The sequence below is a fragment of the Osmerus eperlanus genome, chromosome 4 (genome assembly GCF_963692335.1).
Source record: "Osmerus eperlanus chromosome 4, fOsmEpe2.1, whole genome shotgun sequence".
NCBI lineage: Eukaryota > Metazoa > Chordata > Actinopteri > Osmeriformes > Osmeridae > Osmerus > Osmerus eperlanus.
Window position 1 is genome coordinate 18,580,479 of NC_085021.1, and position 14,468 is coordinate 18,594,946.

At 49.4% G+C, this 14,468-nt stretch overlaps 1 protein-coding gene across 9 annotated transcripts in view; it reads right to left on the reverse strand.

Moving 5' to 3' along the window:
* Positions 1-14,468, reverse strand: part of rerea (arginine-glutamic acid dipeptide (RE) repeats a) — a 109,981-nt gene that overhangs the window by 26,270 nt on the left and 69,243 nt on the right. For 6 of the 9 annotated variants that reach the window (XM_062459881.1, XM_062459880.1, XM_062459882.1 and 3 more), the window contains 3 exons: positions 5,433-5,538; positions 4,339-4,435; positions 3,082-3,186 (listed from right to left, as the gene is read on the reverse strand). In XM_062459881.1, coding sequence (XP_062315865.1) covers positions 3,082-3,186; positions 4,339-4,435; positions 5,433-5,538 — 308 coding nt within the window. Of the gene's footprint in view, positions 1-949; positions 1,086-1,464; positions 1,821-3,081; positions 3,187-4,338; positions 4,436-5,432; positions 5,539-14,468 lie in introns of those variants that run through there. The other 3 variants (XM_062459885.1, XM_062459886.1, XM_062459884.1) reach the window with 3 other exon arrangements.

The window sequence follows — 14,468 nt, forward strand, 5'->3', positions numbered from 1 at the left end:
AGAAACATGAGGTCCTACTTGGTCCCAGGTCAGTCTGGCTGAACCACAGACAGAACATATGGCAGGACAGAGTAAGGAAGGAGAGTGAGGAAGTAAGCAGGTATAGCAGAACATGGTCTGGGAACAACCATGTCTGACTGGGGCAAAAACAAGTGCACTGCAGACTAGCAGATATCAAACAGGGATAATGTTACTCATCTATCCGGATTACCTTACTGTGAGACAGTAGACACCACAACACAAATATTGAGTAAACACTATATATACTGACCAAGTATAAGTAACAATGGAGTTACAAGTAACTGTTTATGAGATCAAAATAATCTACAGGTGTTGAGGTCCAAAAGTACAAGTGTTGAGATTCACCTACCACCAGAATATCTCAAATAAGGCCAAAGCCTGATTAATAACCATCTAACGATATGAAACAGGATGTATGATATAATAATGGCATTTCCTGTTGACTTTGAAGTGGCACATCTTTTATCTTAAATACAGACCAATTTGTGCATGGTTATTCATTGTCTTATCAGGATTTAGTCTTTGCTAGAGTTGAGAATAAACCAAAGACTTATTAAATTGATGGATATTTATTGACAAAAAAAACAAAAGCATATCCATTACTTTTGAAAGGAATCAAATTCCATGCATTGCTTTGTTGTCTGTATTAAGGACTTTTTACATGAATGCTTTTTTATTTATCTAACAACCAGTGAAAATACAACTAGATAATAAAAGTGTATTTAGTATATTTCAAATGCAACCAATAAGGTGAGCTTTTAATATAGCTGTAACCCAAACATCAACAAAGTTAGTGACTGCGTGCAATCAATGCAGACCCCGCCCCTTCCATCAATTTCAACCAATCATTGCACGAGACGGAACACTTCAGGAACATTACAATAACAGTGCAAACCCAAAACTTTGTGGGCTGGATAGACACACGCACCAACACTATATCACACATTCTTCTTGAGGACCACGAAGAAGACTCTTCTCAGCCTGAGAAAGGGGACACAATGCAAACCTGCTCTCCCCACGCCATGTCATCACGATTGTAAACATGAGAGCACAGTACCAGAGCGCTGCAAAATGGAGTCAGGACAATCAACTGTTTTCTCGTTTTAAATACAACAAAAATGAGAAGCGTATGCATGCAATGCTGATATTATCTGTAAAAAACGGTGCATAAGAACCTATCGCTGCCACATCAAACACAATATGGTTATGTTGGCTACTGGCGATAACGGTTCTGCTTGCGATGATGCATTTACAAAGGAACAAGGCAGCTTCTACGTATTTTTCATTTGACGGACTTGATGCAGTCTGTTAAGTATATATATATTCGGTAGAACTATTTACATTTATTTAGATAAACAAGAGAACGGATGGCATCCAAGTCAAGACGAACGGAGGGATGAAAGCTACTAGCGGTACCATCACTGAACACGAGAATGGACCTACCTCCGAGGACTGAACAAGTCGTCCATTTCTGATACCAGTTTCTTAGGCTCGATGTTGACAGCTTGCCTACAGTGCTCGTTGGGAATAAACTCTTCCTTTCTCACCTATTACTAGGTGCTCAAAATGGAGGAGCACGCATTCGCTCGGAGAGCGTTTCACGGAGCTTGTGCTGTGACCTCAGACTCCACGCACGGCGTTCCCAGTTCCCGTTTCTACAGACACAACTGAGCATGTGCTACGACCTTACACACACAGACCACAGACACACACGCAGGGTATGGAATTCATCTCTCCTCGAATGTCTGCTCCATAAACAAGGCCGAATTGCAAGGCTGCAGACATACTGCTCAGCATACCAAACAAGCAAGAAGGGGAGGGGCGCGCCAGACTGTGATTGAGTGGGGCCCTGAACTGGGGGGTTCCTAACTAACCACAGGCGGGTACGCATCACAGCGACTGCTGTGTGTCTGTGAACAACTGAAGCTGGTCTCGAAGCATAACCCCCTTGGTTTTCTAGTAACAAAACCCTGGTTTCCACATGGCTATTACAATCAGACACAATGTAACTAGTTCCAGTTAAACTGCATTGTTGTTGCAGGTATTTGTTCCAATTTAACTTCTACCGGATCACGTATCAAACGTTTCTCAAGATACAACACGTGAAAACGTAAGGTAGCACCTTGAGCTGTGAGGTAAATGTAAATGCCTACTGTATGAATTTACATACAGTAGGCATTCATTTGTAACTGAAAGGAGTCCAGGCTGCCACTCAATTCAAGTTCTTTGAAAGCAACAAAACCTACTGACTTTCTTTGGTCATGCTAATAACAAGAAATATTGGATAACAATAATGTCCTATTTTTTATGCTACACACAAACCCTCCAACTTGTTTAGTCTGAGGAATATATGATAGGACAGTATAATAGCCCTGGAGCTTTGAAAAAGAGAAAACACTAAGTAAAGACTATATTTGGATAACCAGATCACAACACTGATTATATTCTTTATGATCCACCATCATTTTATGTGTGCATTTTGCTAAGATATGCCACACTGATATATTCACACAGCAAACGTTTTGGAAGCAAACATGCAGATTTTTGTCAAATGCTTGGTGACCAGCATTCCATTGACTGTCAGTAATGATTACATACAATTTGCTCTTGCTTCTTAGCTTAAAATTGTGAGAAGAAAAAAAATATGATTGCTGTCATATCTGCCTTCCTTTAATGCAGATATAAATATGCAGAGATATTAGAATGCATACTAGAGAATAATATGTTTCTTTTACATAATCCCACATTTTTAAATACATTTTTATACCTTACATAAAAAAATTGATACCTGAGCTGTTATAAAAAAAAATATGATGGTGTAGACAGGACATCAGTCCAGCGTTCTAATGAAGTATGATTAACATGTACTTGTGTGAATATATATGATAGCACTGATATAATGTAAGGGAGGCAATTACATGTACATCCTTTCTTGATTTAACACAAGAACGACTTAGTAGTTCAGGAGAACAATAATCTCAAGACTTCCGGACTCCTCCCAGAGTAGTGTTCTAACCTGCTACTACCTGGGAAAGCACAATTAGGCACAGTACTTCTTACCTGGTCTCTGGGTTGTAGCCCAGGATGTAGAAAAAGGAGTCAATCCTGGCTTTGAACTCCCTGGCAGCAAATATGTCAGAGAAATGGGCAATGTTACATTTCCCCCTGTGAAGGACAAAACAAGCTTCATTAGTCTTCATCCAAAAGGACCCACAAACACGTTGTTGATATCAGTGCTACACGGATGCTAATTAGCGGCTTTGGGCTCGCCCTCTTGGAGGTGACATCCAGCAGCAGGTATCCGCCCGGCTGTCAGCCTGGCTCGGCCGTGAGGGATGAGGCTGCAGCTACGGGGCCTGTAAACCCCATCTGAACCTGTCATCCCTGCCTCGTCCCAGGTGGATGAGGTGTGGCAGACACGGCATGGGCCCTGCAACACGTGTGTGGTGTGTGTGTGTGTGTGTCTCCTGACAGTATTACCACACAACGAGTCCTAGGCTTCCTGCAAAGCCCACATCTTGATACCATTTCAGTATCCAGCACAGTGTCTGGGCCTATTGAAATAATAGGCATCAGGGGTCTGGAGACAGCCCCACAGAAGAACACCTTCCCACAGTAGATGAAAGGAGTGTGTCTGTATGTGTGTGTCGGGGAGGGGTAGGAGCTGGGTCATTACAGCATCCCGCTGGAATCCCTGCCTGCATTTATCTAAAGCTCCTATAATAAGTCAAATCAAAGGACGCTCTGTGCAGGAGAACTTGTGGCTAATTTGCCCTGAAATCTGCGGTTTTCTCTAAAACGTGGCTCTGCACTGTGCCTGCTGCTACAGTTGCTTCCAGATGGTTTTCGTTAGAACGGGGCCAGGAACTAACAGAACGGGAGGAGGTGGAGGGGAGGAGGTGGTGGGGGGGAGGAGGTGGGGGGGAGGAGGTGGGGGGGAGGAGGTGGGGGGCTGAGGATCACATGTGCAAGGGAGGGATATCTGGTTTCACATCGATACAATAAGCATGCCTGTCCTCCCTGTTCTTGGTATTAAGCGTGGAGAGTTAAGGCCTGGTGGCTATCAGACTGGGCTCTCGGAGGAGGTCTATAGAAAGGTTCTAGGGAGGAGGTCAATGCAGTAGGGAAGTCTATGGTCTAGGGAGAAGGTCTACGGAGGTCGGGCTTCAGGAAAAGTGCAGAGACACCTGGGCCAGCTCTGGGTAGGGCACTGTTCCCCTGACCTACAACCGGCTTTATGTTTTGTAATCCACAAAGTTAGAAGTCCCTTCCCCAGTGTGTGTGTGTGTGGGCGTGTGATGTTCGGTGTGTGCTCACCTGAGGGCAGCAGCATGGTAAGTGTCCACGTAGTCAGAGATGAAGAGCTCTCGACTCTTGACCACAGGGTCAGTGATGATGAGCTCACGGCCTGAGTCTGAAGAGAGGAACAAGAGCATGGTGTCAAGGAGGAGGCCAGGGGACACACACATCCGACACATCACACACACATCACATCACACACACAGAAAACTACCCAAAACACTCTTGTTTTACTTGTGCACCAAGTAGAACAATACGATCGTGTTTACACAGAGACACAAACTCAGAATCACAACCCATGATTCTGTCTGTGACATCTTTTTATGAATAAAGGGCCTGATGATGTGGTCTGGTCAAAGGGCCCACGCAGGGTCAAGATCCATTAGTGCCACCCAAGAGGCACGACAGGCAGGTGAAAAATGACCTGAGTTGTAGTGAACCTGAGTTGTAGTGGGGCTTTGGGACAGCCAGCTGAGAAAACCATTCAAATGGAGTTAATAAACGCATAGAGTTTCTAGTTTGTTTTGCTGAAATGGGTTTATTCAGAGCAAACAGCAGAAAAAAGCATTTCCTCAAAACACGGTTGTGTTCAGCCAACATCAGGTATGTTTGCTGCAGCAGCTAGGGAGAGCATGTGACAAAGTGTGTGTGTGTAAGACTTGAGTGGTTTCATTATAGAGAATGAAAGCTTTCCTTCACAACCGTTTCCATCAGGATGAGCAGATTGTGTGTACTAGTAGTGTGTGTGTACTGTGTGTGTACGAGCAGGTTTCCGTTCTGCTGATGCTTTGGGAGTGCGTGCTCAAGGGCCACATTATATGGTGCAGGTTATTTGCACTTGACAGTCCCACTGTCTGGCCTGAAGGACTGTTGCCGAGGGAACAGAGAGCGGATCCGACCGGTTCTGGTGAGACGGGCCACTGTTTGAGATGCAGGTCACAGTGTCTCACGTCCCCAGAGAGGACAGTACTGGATGCTGTGTGTCTGTGTGTGTCAGTGTGTATGTGTCAGTGTGTGTGTGTGTGCACACTGGCTTATCCGCATGTTTCATTGAACACCTGTGTGCGTTTTGAAAAAGTTTGTGTGTGTGTGTGTGTGTGACAGGCGCTCACCGTTTTCGTTGTTGCGATCCTGCACCAGGTGTTGGTAGACAGAATCGGGGACCTCCGACTGGCGGTAGTACCATTTCACACTCATCAGCAGATGGTCTCGTTTACTCTGCAGCACAAAGAGGGTGAGGAAGAGAGAGAGAGAGTGTGTGTTAGGGAAGGAGAAAAAAAATGCAATAAAATAAACAGACATCATTTGTTTGTTAACAGCGTCACAAATTGGCCTCTTGGCAAACGAGAGCCTGGTGCTGTAGCTAGTTTATGATTGGCGAGGGCTGGTGCCAGAGAGCCCACAGTGAAACCAAGTCAATTAAAAAGGGATTGGAGAGTGTTTAGTGTTTTAATAAAGTAAACAGTGAGATGCCCATGTGTGGAAGTCTGCAGAGGGGCAACAGCAGAGGCTCGGAATTTGGTCCTCTGCCTCCGTAAAATGAAAACATCGTTCAGATGTTTGACCATATAAGAGCATTGTAGTGTCAAGTGAAAAGATCTGTATCGAAACCTTTCTCGCAGGTTTTAACCCCTTGAAAATGGACCGCTCTTCCTTTTCTCCTCCATCCCTTGTCAAGCTGCTTTATGAGTGCTGCCACCTACTGGCCATCTGTGATAGTGCAAGTGAGTGAGGACCTGCAAGTCCTCCCACTGACCAGCAAGGGGCAGCACTGAGGCGAGACACGGCCATCCAGAGGAAGTCAACAGAGGGGAAAAAGGGAAAAGAGAAAAAAGGGAGGCCGAGGCCAGGGCCAGGGACGAAAGGGCAAAACACTGTTTTCATTCCGCCGGTATAAAATATTTATTGTGCCTTCACACAAACCCAACTGACCGTTGTGAGGGTTTAAAAGAACATTAAAGAGACCACAGGCGGGCGCGCCGCTGCTACAGAGCCCTTTGGCAGCAGCCAGAAATCACAGCCATCTTTAACAGGGCTGCACGATACTGCCCTGCCAGCATACAGCCCACAGAACCACCACAGCACTCAGGGAGGGAGGAAGAGAGAGGGAGGGAGGGGGAGGGAGGGAGGGAGGAAGAGAAAGGGAGGGAGGAAGGGAGGGAGGAAGAGAGAGGGAGGGAGGAAGAGAGAGGGAGGGAGGAAGAGAGAGGGAGGGAGGAAGAGAGAGGGAGGGAGGAAGAGAGAGGGAGGGAAGGAGCAAGAGGGAGCTATGTTAATCAAAGATAGCTTGGAATCAGTCCATTGCAAGCTGCACTATACAGCTGTGAGAGTGTGTGTGTGTGTGTAGAGAAGCATGAGGTTAGTGTATAGATATTTAAAGCCTTTAGAGTACATTGTTCTGTTGTACAACTGGGGGGGCTGAGCACATGCAGCCAAGCAAATCATCCCCCCATTCTTCCAAACCACCTCTCTCTCTCTCTCTCTTTCTTTTTCCTGCTTGTCAGTTCTTCCCCCTCTCCATCCCTCCTTCCCAAACATGCTCTGGAGGAGGGGGGAGTGTGTATGTGTGTGCCAGCTGCTGTTTAGCGCGTCCAGGCTCAGTCAGTCAGTCAGCTAAACACCTCCATCTCTGCCTCTCACTCAGCTCTGATCACAGGGCTTCACCAGAGACCAGACCCACTGGAGGGCTTTCACATTCCTGAGCACTGACACACAAAATTGCATGCACACACACAGTTTACTCTCTCATACAAACACATTCTGCGCGCAAAATCACATCCTCACAGGCACAGAATTGTGGGCGCACGCACGCACACACACACACACTGATGTCAAGATCTTACTCGGTTGGTCCCTGCACACACAACCTAATCTCTCGTTTAAGCTACCTCTAAGAGCCAGTTACCTCCAGTCAGGCTGGCACTAGCACAGAGCTCACCTAGATCTTGCTGCATGCATAATACAGTGTTTAGGACACAGTAAATACCACCAGCGTGCTACCTAAACATCTCCTTTTAAGGCTGTTAAAAACTACAAATACTATCAAAGGCTTTGCCAACATGAACACACCTGCTGTGAACACACAAAACATGAATGCTTGCCGCACGCACGCACGCACACACACACACACACACACACACACACACACACACACACACACTATCCGAAATCGTCTGAATTGACGAGTTATCCCAGCGACAGCAATAGATAGATATTTATCAGTATGGAGCGCTTGTTGCAGGTCTGTTAGGAAAGCCCTCGGACGAGATAAGCTGCTGTAAGGCAGAGAAGAAGAAGAAGAGGAGGAGGAGGAGGCAGAGCCACAATGCTGAATTGATTAGGAACATTCCACGGCTCAGCCTTCAGAGGGATAGGGAGAGTCTGTGGCAGCCATCTTTGTTTGTTCGGCAGAGGACATGATTTGCTTCCCTTTGGGGTGGCAGTAGGGAGGGGAGGAGGAAGACCAGGGTAAAGTAGTGTAAGACACAGTAGTGTAATGCAAGGTAGGCTAGGGCAGTGCAATGTAGGGTAGGTTGGGGAGTAAGGTACGGTAGTGTAATGTAGGGTAAAGTAGGGTAAAATAAGGGAAGGTTAGGGTATGTTAGGGTAGGTTAGAGTAATGTAGGGTAGTTTAGGGTAAAATAGGGTAGGTTAGAGTAATGTAGGGTAGTTTAGGGTAAAATAGGGTAGGTTAGAGTAATGTAGGGTAGTTTAGGGTAAAATAGGGTAAAATAGGGTAGGTTAGAGTAATGTAGGGTCGTTTAGGGTACAATAGGGTAAAATAGGGTAGGTTAGAGTAATGTAGGGTAGTTTAGGGTAAAATAGGGTAGGTTAGAGTAATGTAGGGTAGTTTAGGGTAAAATAGGGTAGGTTAGAGTAATGTAGGGTAGTTTAGGGTAAAATAGGGTAAAATAGGGTAGGTTAGAGTAATGTAGGGTCGTTTAGGGTAAAATAGGGTAAAATAGGGTAGGTTAGAGTAATGTAGGGTCGTTTAGGGGGGTGTAGACCTGGACATGCAGAGAGAACACTGCCTGTCTGAAGTGTTGGGCTCTGTATTGGCAGTGCAGTCTACATTGTCCTGAACTGCTTGTGTGCACCAGACTGTGCACCCCCTGTGTTAGAACCACACCACCACAAAGACTCTGAGAGAGGCCGGCCCCCCTCCCCCCTCCTCTCTTTCTATGTGGAGGGGAGAAAGGGGAACAGGGTTATGGGGGAGGGGCTGCGGAGTGGTGGTGACTAAGTCAGCTTAAGCCTTGTATAGCAGGCTGCATCAAAGGGCCCCTGTCTCTGGTCTGGTCAGGTTCTAAACCTCGACACAGTCCATATCCATCTTAAACACCAAACCCACCCCCTCTCAAGATCGTTTATTGGTGGGGAGCATTGATTGACAGCAGTAGTGGCCAACCCCCTCTCTCCACACACATCTGGTTGTTCAAACATGGATGCTGGAAGCCTGCCTTTTACCATGACAAAGCGGGGGAGCAGTGCTACACTGCAGCGATACTTCTCGAAGGCAGGGAGGGGCTAGCGGCTAAGCAAAGCCAGACCCCCTCAGGTCCAATCCCCCCACACGTTAACAGGAAGTGGGTGTTTATTTTAGTTTTTTCATACGCTTTTTTTTCTCCCTTTCTTAAATCTTTCTTTCCTTTTTTTTTTAACGTATGGCAGCAGAGCCCAGGCACTAACTACTACCCCCCCCCCCCCGCCTCTGCCATGACATCAGCAGGCTACTCTGGGCAGGATCTATGACTTCCTTGGGAGGTGGCGGAGGCAGGAAGTGGAGATTCTAAACCCTGATGAAGGAGAGGGGGAGGGCGGGCGGAAGGAGGAGGGAGGAAGTGGAGATTCTAAACCCTGATAAAGGAGAGGGGGAGGGCGGGCGGAAGGAGGAGGGAGGGAGGTCAAACACAGAGCAACTCTACCTCAGAGCCTCAGCTAAGACTGACGAGCCGCCCAGCACAGCCTCGGCAGAGGGCTAACACTACACTCACACCAGTGTACAGAAGTACAGCCCTGCTAGTGGGCTAATGGCCGAGAGCTAGCGAACTTAGCTTGTGCTAATGGAGCCAGTTTCTGGTTTGGGGTTGGAACGGGGGCTAAGCTAACGTCTGGCTGTGTCAAACTGACAGCTCAGAGCTAACCGTGGCGTTCAAGGCGGATTGAAGTGCCTTAACCTCCCCCTGCTGCAGAGAGACCAAAACAAAGAACAAAAGCTTGATTGTAGCATTAGAAGGAGAGATGGGATCTGGGAGGACTAATCTGCTGCTCCGACATGATATGATTAAGAGAGGGAGGGAGATCTGGCGGAGGACGAGGGTGCACACACACACACACACACTCACACACACACACAAACATGATGGATCTGATTGGGAGGGCTTTCCGCCCTGCGCTTCTCACTGCTGCCTCAGAGAGAGAGCGCTCTGCCAGCACAGTCACTCTCTAAGCACTGCCATCTGGATGACAAAGAACACACACACACTCAATCTGTGTGCGTGCAGCGCGCGCGCAGGCACAATCATTCTTGCGAGGGACATGAGGTCTGCTCACACAGCCCTCAACATCCTGCCGATTGCCAAAAAAGAAAAAGAGAGCCAAATCAAACAAGATGCCAGTGCACTGTGCGTTCCAGAGTGTGTAAGAGTATGTGTGTGTCTCCGCACCAGAAAACGGCCTCTTGAACTGAGCGCCACGGAAAACAAACCCGGACAGAGTGCAGGATGCAGGGAGAGGACATCAGTGTTGAGCTACGGCACCTCTGAATCAGCCCCATCCCTCCTTCCTCCCCATGCTGCCTGGCTGGGATTTGTAGTGCTGTAACGCCTTGAAGGACTACACCGTGATGTTAGTCAGACAAATAACGGTAAACACGGTGTACAGATTACTCCTCCTTCACCTGTCAGCTGGAACAAATGGAGGCAGGCAGGTAGGCAGGGAGGGAGGGGGGAGGGGAGGAGGAAGGTGCAGGGAGGGGGGAGGGAGTGGGTCCCAGCTGTGATGGTGGGCGCTGTCAGGACCTTTGTGCAGCTCTACACCGGGTGTCCCTCTCACTGCCTGTGCTATTTAGATATTAAATCTCCTCTCACTTTGAACACAGTCAGCCCATCTGTCAGCCTGGCCTACACTGGATTTGATGAGCCTTAGCTGCTTCAAAGTGGGGAGATTTTCAGTGTCGCAGTAAACACACACACACACACACATATACCACACCCACACACCTCTCCCTGTCTTGCTCCTTAGAAAACCTTCGCGTGCACACATTTCAATTGACTCTTTTGCTGTAGCACATTACCGAACAGGACAGCTAGGCATAAATGATACTATCTTGTCCTTGTGTCTTTCATCTTGGTGTGTGCAGTGCTTTACTGGAAATGGGGGGTGGGGGGGGGGCTGTATGTGTGTGACTCACACAGAGCTCACAGATAATACTAATTAAGATCTGCTTCCTGTTCCCCTGAATCCATTAGACCGAGGCTGAGGCTGTAATCATATTCACAATGACAGCCACACTCACACAGTTAAGAGTCACAGCACTCCAGATGATCACTCAACGCTTCAAGGATGTGCACGTACACAGACACACACACACACACACCACACACACACACACACACACACACACCACACACCACACACACACAGTCTCCCCTCTTCTTCTTCTTCAGTGCTGGAGGCCAACCTTTGAGGTCCTCATAACAACTGTAACATGAACATGTCATTAAGCAAGACTGCGAGTCTGCTCGTTCGGGGTTAGAACCAGAGCTAGAACCTCGGTGCTAAAGCGCCGTCGAGCACACCAGATGCCACACGCTGGCACAGCAGCCCTGGTCACACCAGACGCAGTCTCTCCCTCTCCACACTGACGTCATGACCTGCGGACGCAGGAAATTTTTACATTTTACATTTAGTCATTTAGCAGACGCTCTTATCCAGAGTGACTTACAGTAAGTACAGGGACATTCCCCCGAGGCAAGTAGGGTGAAGTGCCTTGCCCAAGGACACAACGTCAGTTGGCATGACCGGGAATCGAACTGGCAACCTTCGGATTACTATCCCGATTCCCTCACCGCTCAGCCACCTGACTCCCCTGACGACACGCCGGCTCCAACAGTTAGCGTGACGAGATCAAAGGCAGCAAGCCGTAGCATCAGAGAAAGGCGTTGGAACACGGCAACCAGAAGCCAAGAGGGCTTGAGGAGCCTGCGTGTGGTGTGCGTGTTCCAAGATGGAGGACCTCAGTGGGAGGGGAAGAAGGGGAGATTAGCCTGGGCTGTGCATTGATAGTCTACGCGTGGCCCAGGCCAGTCTCAGGATGCTCCTGTTGTTATGCCTCCTTCCATCTCCATCTCTCTGGTATTGATCCTCCCCGTGCTTGTCGCCCTCCTCACACGGCGCAACCTGCTTTGCTTTCTGCCTGGCGGACCGCATTCTCCCAGCGAGCAGCCGTGGCCAATTAGCATCCGCCGTGCGTAGCATGGGAGGGGAGAGAGGACGGAGGGAGGGAGGAAAGGAAGGGAGGGAGGAAGGGAAGGGCACAACGCGCTCTTGCAATGTAATCATCTCCGCCGACAAAAGGAATAGCGTGGGCATTAGGATTCAAGCACACGTAGTCGCGGGCGAACACGCGGGCGGCGAGGCGAGAGCGCGCTCCTAACCAGGCACTGGGGCACGGCTGCCAGGCAGGGTGAGGAGGGGGAAGACCTGCTCGGAGAGAGGTGTCTTGGGCTCCGGCGCCAAGCCCCGCTCCTCTCACTCACACACGACAGGGTAAATAACTACCAGAGAGCACCCCCCCCCCCCTCCTCATTCTTTCCCTGTTATTAAACGACCGTGCCTCAAAAGACACAGACGGTATAAACAGATCCCTTGGTTTGTGCGCCGCGCGTGTGTGCGCGCGGTGTATACACGGCAGAGCTTGTCCTTTTAGGGGAGATGAACAGAGCCTCCTGGTGATGACAGCACGGCTGGGTTTGTTCTCTGGGCTCTCCAGGGTTAGCACGCCTCGCATAAAGAACTCCCACTCAGCTGACACGGGAGGCTGAAAGCACTTTTCAAGTTTCTCTCTCTTTTTCTCTCTTTCTCTGCCTTTTGCTGTAGTTTATTTTTCTCCCAGCACCTGTTTTACCCGTTGTCCCGCCCTTCATTCCCATCTGAGGCCAATGAGCCAGAGTGATGCTCGTCATTAGCCTGCCGTAGCGGTCCATCCCCTGGGTTCCATTGATGAAGCTGCATTAGCCCTGTTAGCCTTAGCCTTGTTAGCATTGGCCGGTTTAGAGGAAGATGAATCCTTTCAATAATCTCAATTAGTGGATCACACACACACGTGCAGGGGGCGGCGGAACACACTTTAATGAAGCTTCATACTGACTGGTGTGGGAGGAGAGGGGCTGTGTGTGTGTGTGTACATGTGAGGTATGTGTGTGTGTGTGTGTACATGTGAGGTATGTGTGTGTGTGTACATGTGAGGTATGTGTGTGTGTGTAAACTATACCCAGGCAGCGTCTCCTCTTCCAGGGCTGGAAGGGGGGGGGGGGGGGGGGGTGACTGAGTGGCGTGATGCAGGACAGGAAATGAGAAGGCTTGGTTAAGCCAGGGCTAATCGATCAGCCGACTCAGCCGATCGCCAGGGGGCCCAAGGGGATCCAGTGTGCCCCCCCCCCCCCCGCCTGGCCCCGCCCTCACACCGCAGGGACGCACGCACACGCACAGTAACGTGCGCACACGCAGCGACGCAGTGCCGTGCACACAGCTGCACAGGGCCAGGCTGGAGGTGTGCCCCGGCCCCCCGCTCTGTGCATGGGGGTCCTGGGAGGAGGGGGGGGGGGGGGGGTGGTGAGGGGGAATCGAATGAAGTGAAGGAGGCTCGTCTCATGTTAAAATGCCGTGTAGAAGTGTGTGCGTGTATATATGTGTGCGTGTGTGTGTATGAGCGCGTGTGTCATACGTGTCCAGAATGTTGGGGTCATTTAAATTCTGCAGTGTGAGAAAGGTGAGGAACGATGGGGTGTGTGTATTTAAAGTGGGAGGGAGGGGTCGATAAAGAGAGGGAGCAGTGTGTGTGTGTGTGTGTGTGTGTGTGGGGGGGGGGGTGGTGGGGTTTATGTAACAGCAGCTGTTAGGGGCTGTGTCTGAGGAGAGAAGGCGTTGCTGTGTTTGTTAGGCTGTCTGCTCAGTTTACTCACACGCAGACACAGCTGATAAGAATATTTATGACCCACAGACACCCTCATGCACACGCACACACCGATGTAAAGGGCAAATAAGAGATGGAGGGGAGAGCGAGAGATAGTGTGTGTGTGTGTGTGTGTGCGTGTAGAACAAGGCAGCTATGATGAGGATGCACTCAGGAGCTTTAAAGCCTGCTGAGTGGCTCCAGGATTCTATTGTCTTATCAGCCCCACTCCTCCAGATGCCAATCTCTCCCTCTCCCCCCCCTCCCTACCTTCCTCCCTTCCTCCCCCCCCCCCTCCCTCGCTCCCGTCAAGGTGACCCTGTCTCTCCGGTGATGACACGGTCGGCAGCAGCAGCAGGCTCTCTGGCCAAAGAGAGCCATGCATCACCGTCCTGCTGGGGGGGGGGGGGGGGGGGGGGGGGCAGAGGCAGGCAGGCAGGCGTACAGTACTGACCTAAGCCCATGTCTACCTTTAACCGACACCATCAGCATATTCATTTACATGTACGCTTTTGCAAATAAGAATGTGCATGCAGACCACGCCAAGGGTGGATAGGGACTAGTGAGCGGACACACACACACACACGTGAGCACGCACACACACGTGAGGAGAAGAGAGAAAGGACTGGACGGGGGTGGCTCTAACAGAGCTCTGTATTGTACACAACACAGCTGCACAAACACAGCAGCCACAGAGCTGGAGCAGGCCTGGGCAGCATGTGTCTAGACAGGGAGGAACAACGTGGATGCGTGTGTGTGTGTGTGTATGCGTGTGTGTGGATGCGTATGTGTGTGTGTATGCGTGTGGGTGTGTGAATGTGTGAACAAACACAAGACGTGACCAAGATCAATTCACCTACACACGCCCACACAAAGATTAATAAAGAAGCGCATTGTGTCAAATATATTGATTATCGTTCTCACACACACACGCACACACACGCACACACGACACTGAAACGAGCCTCGTTCA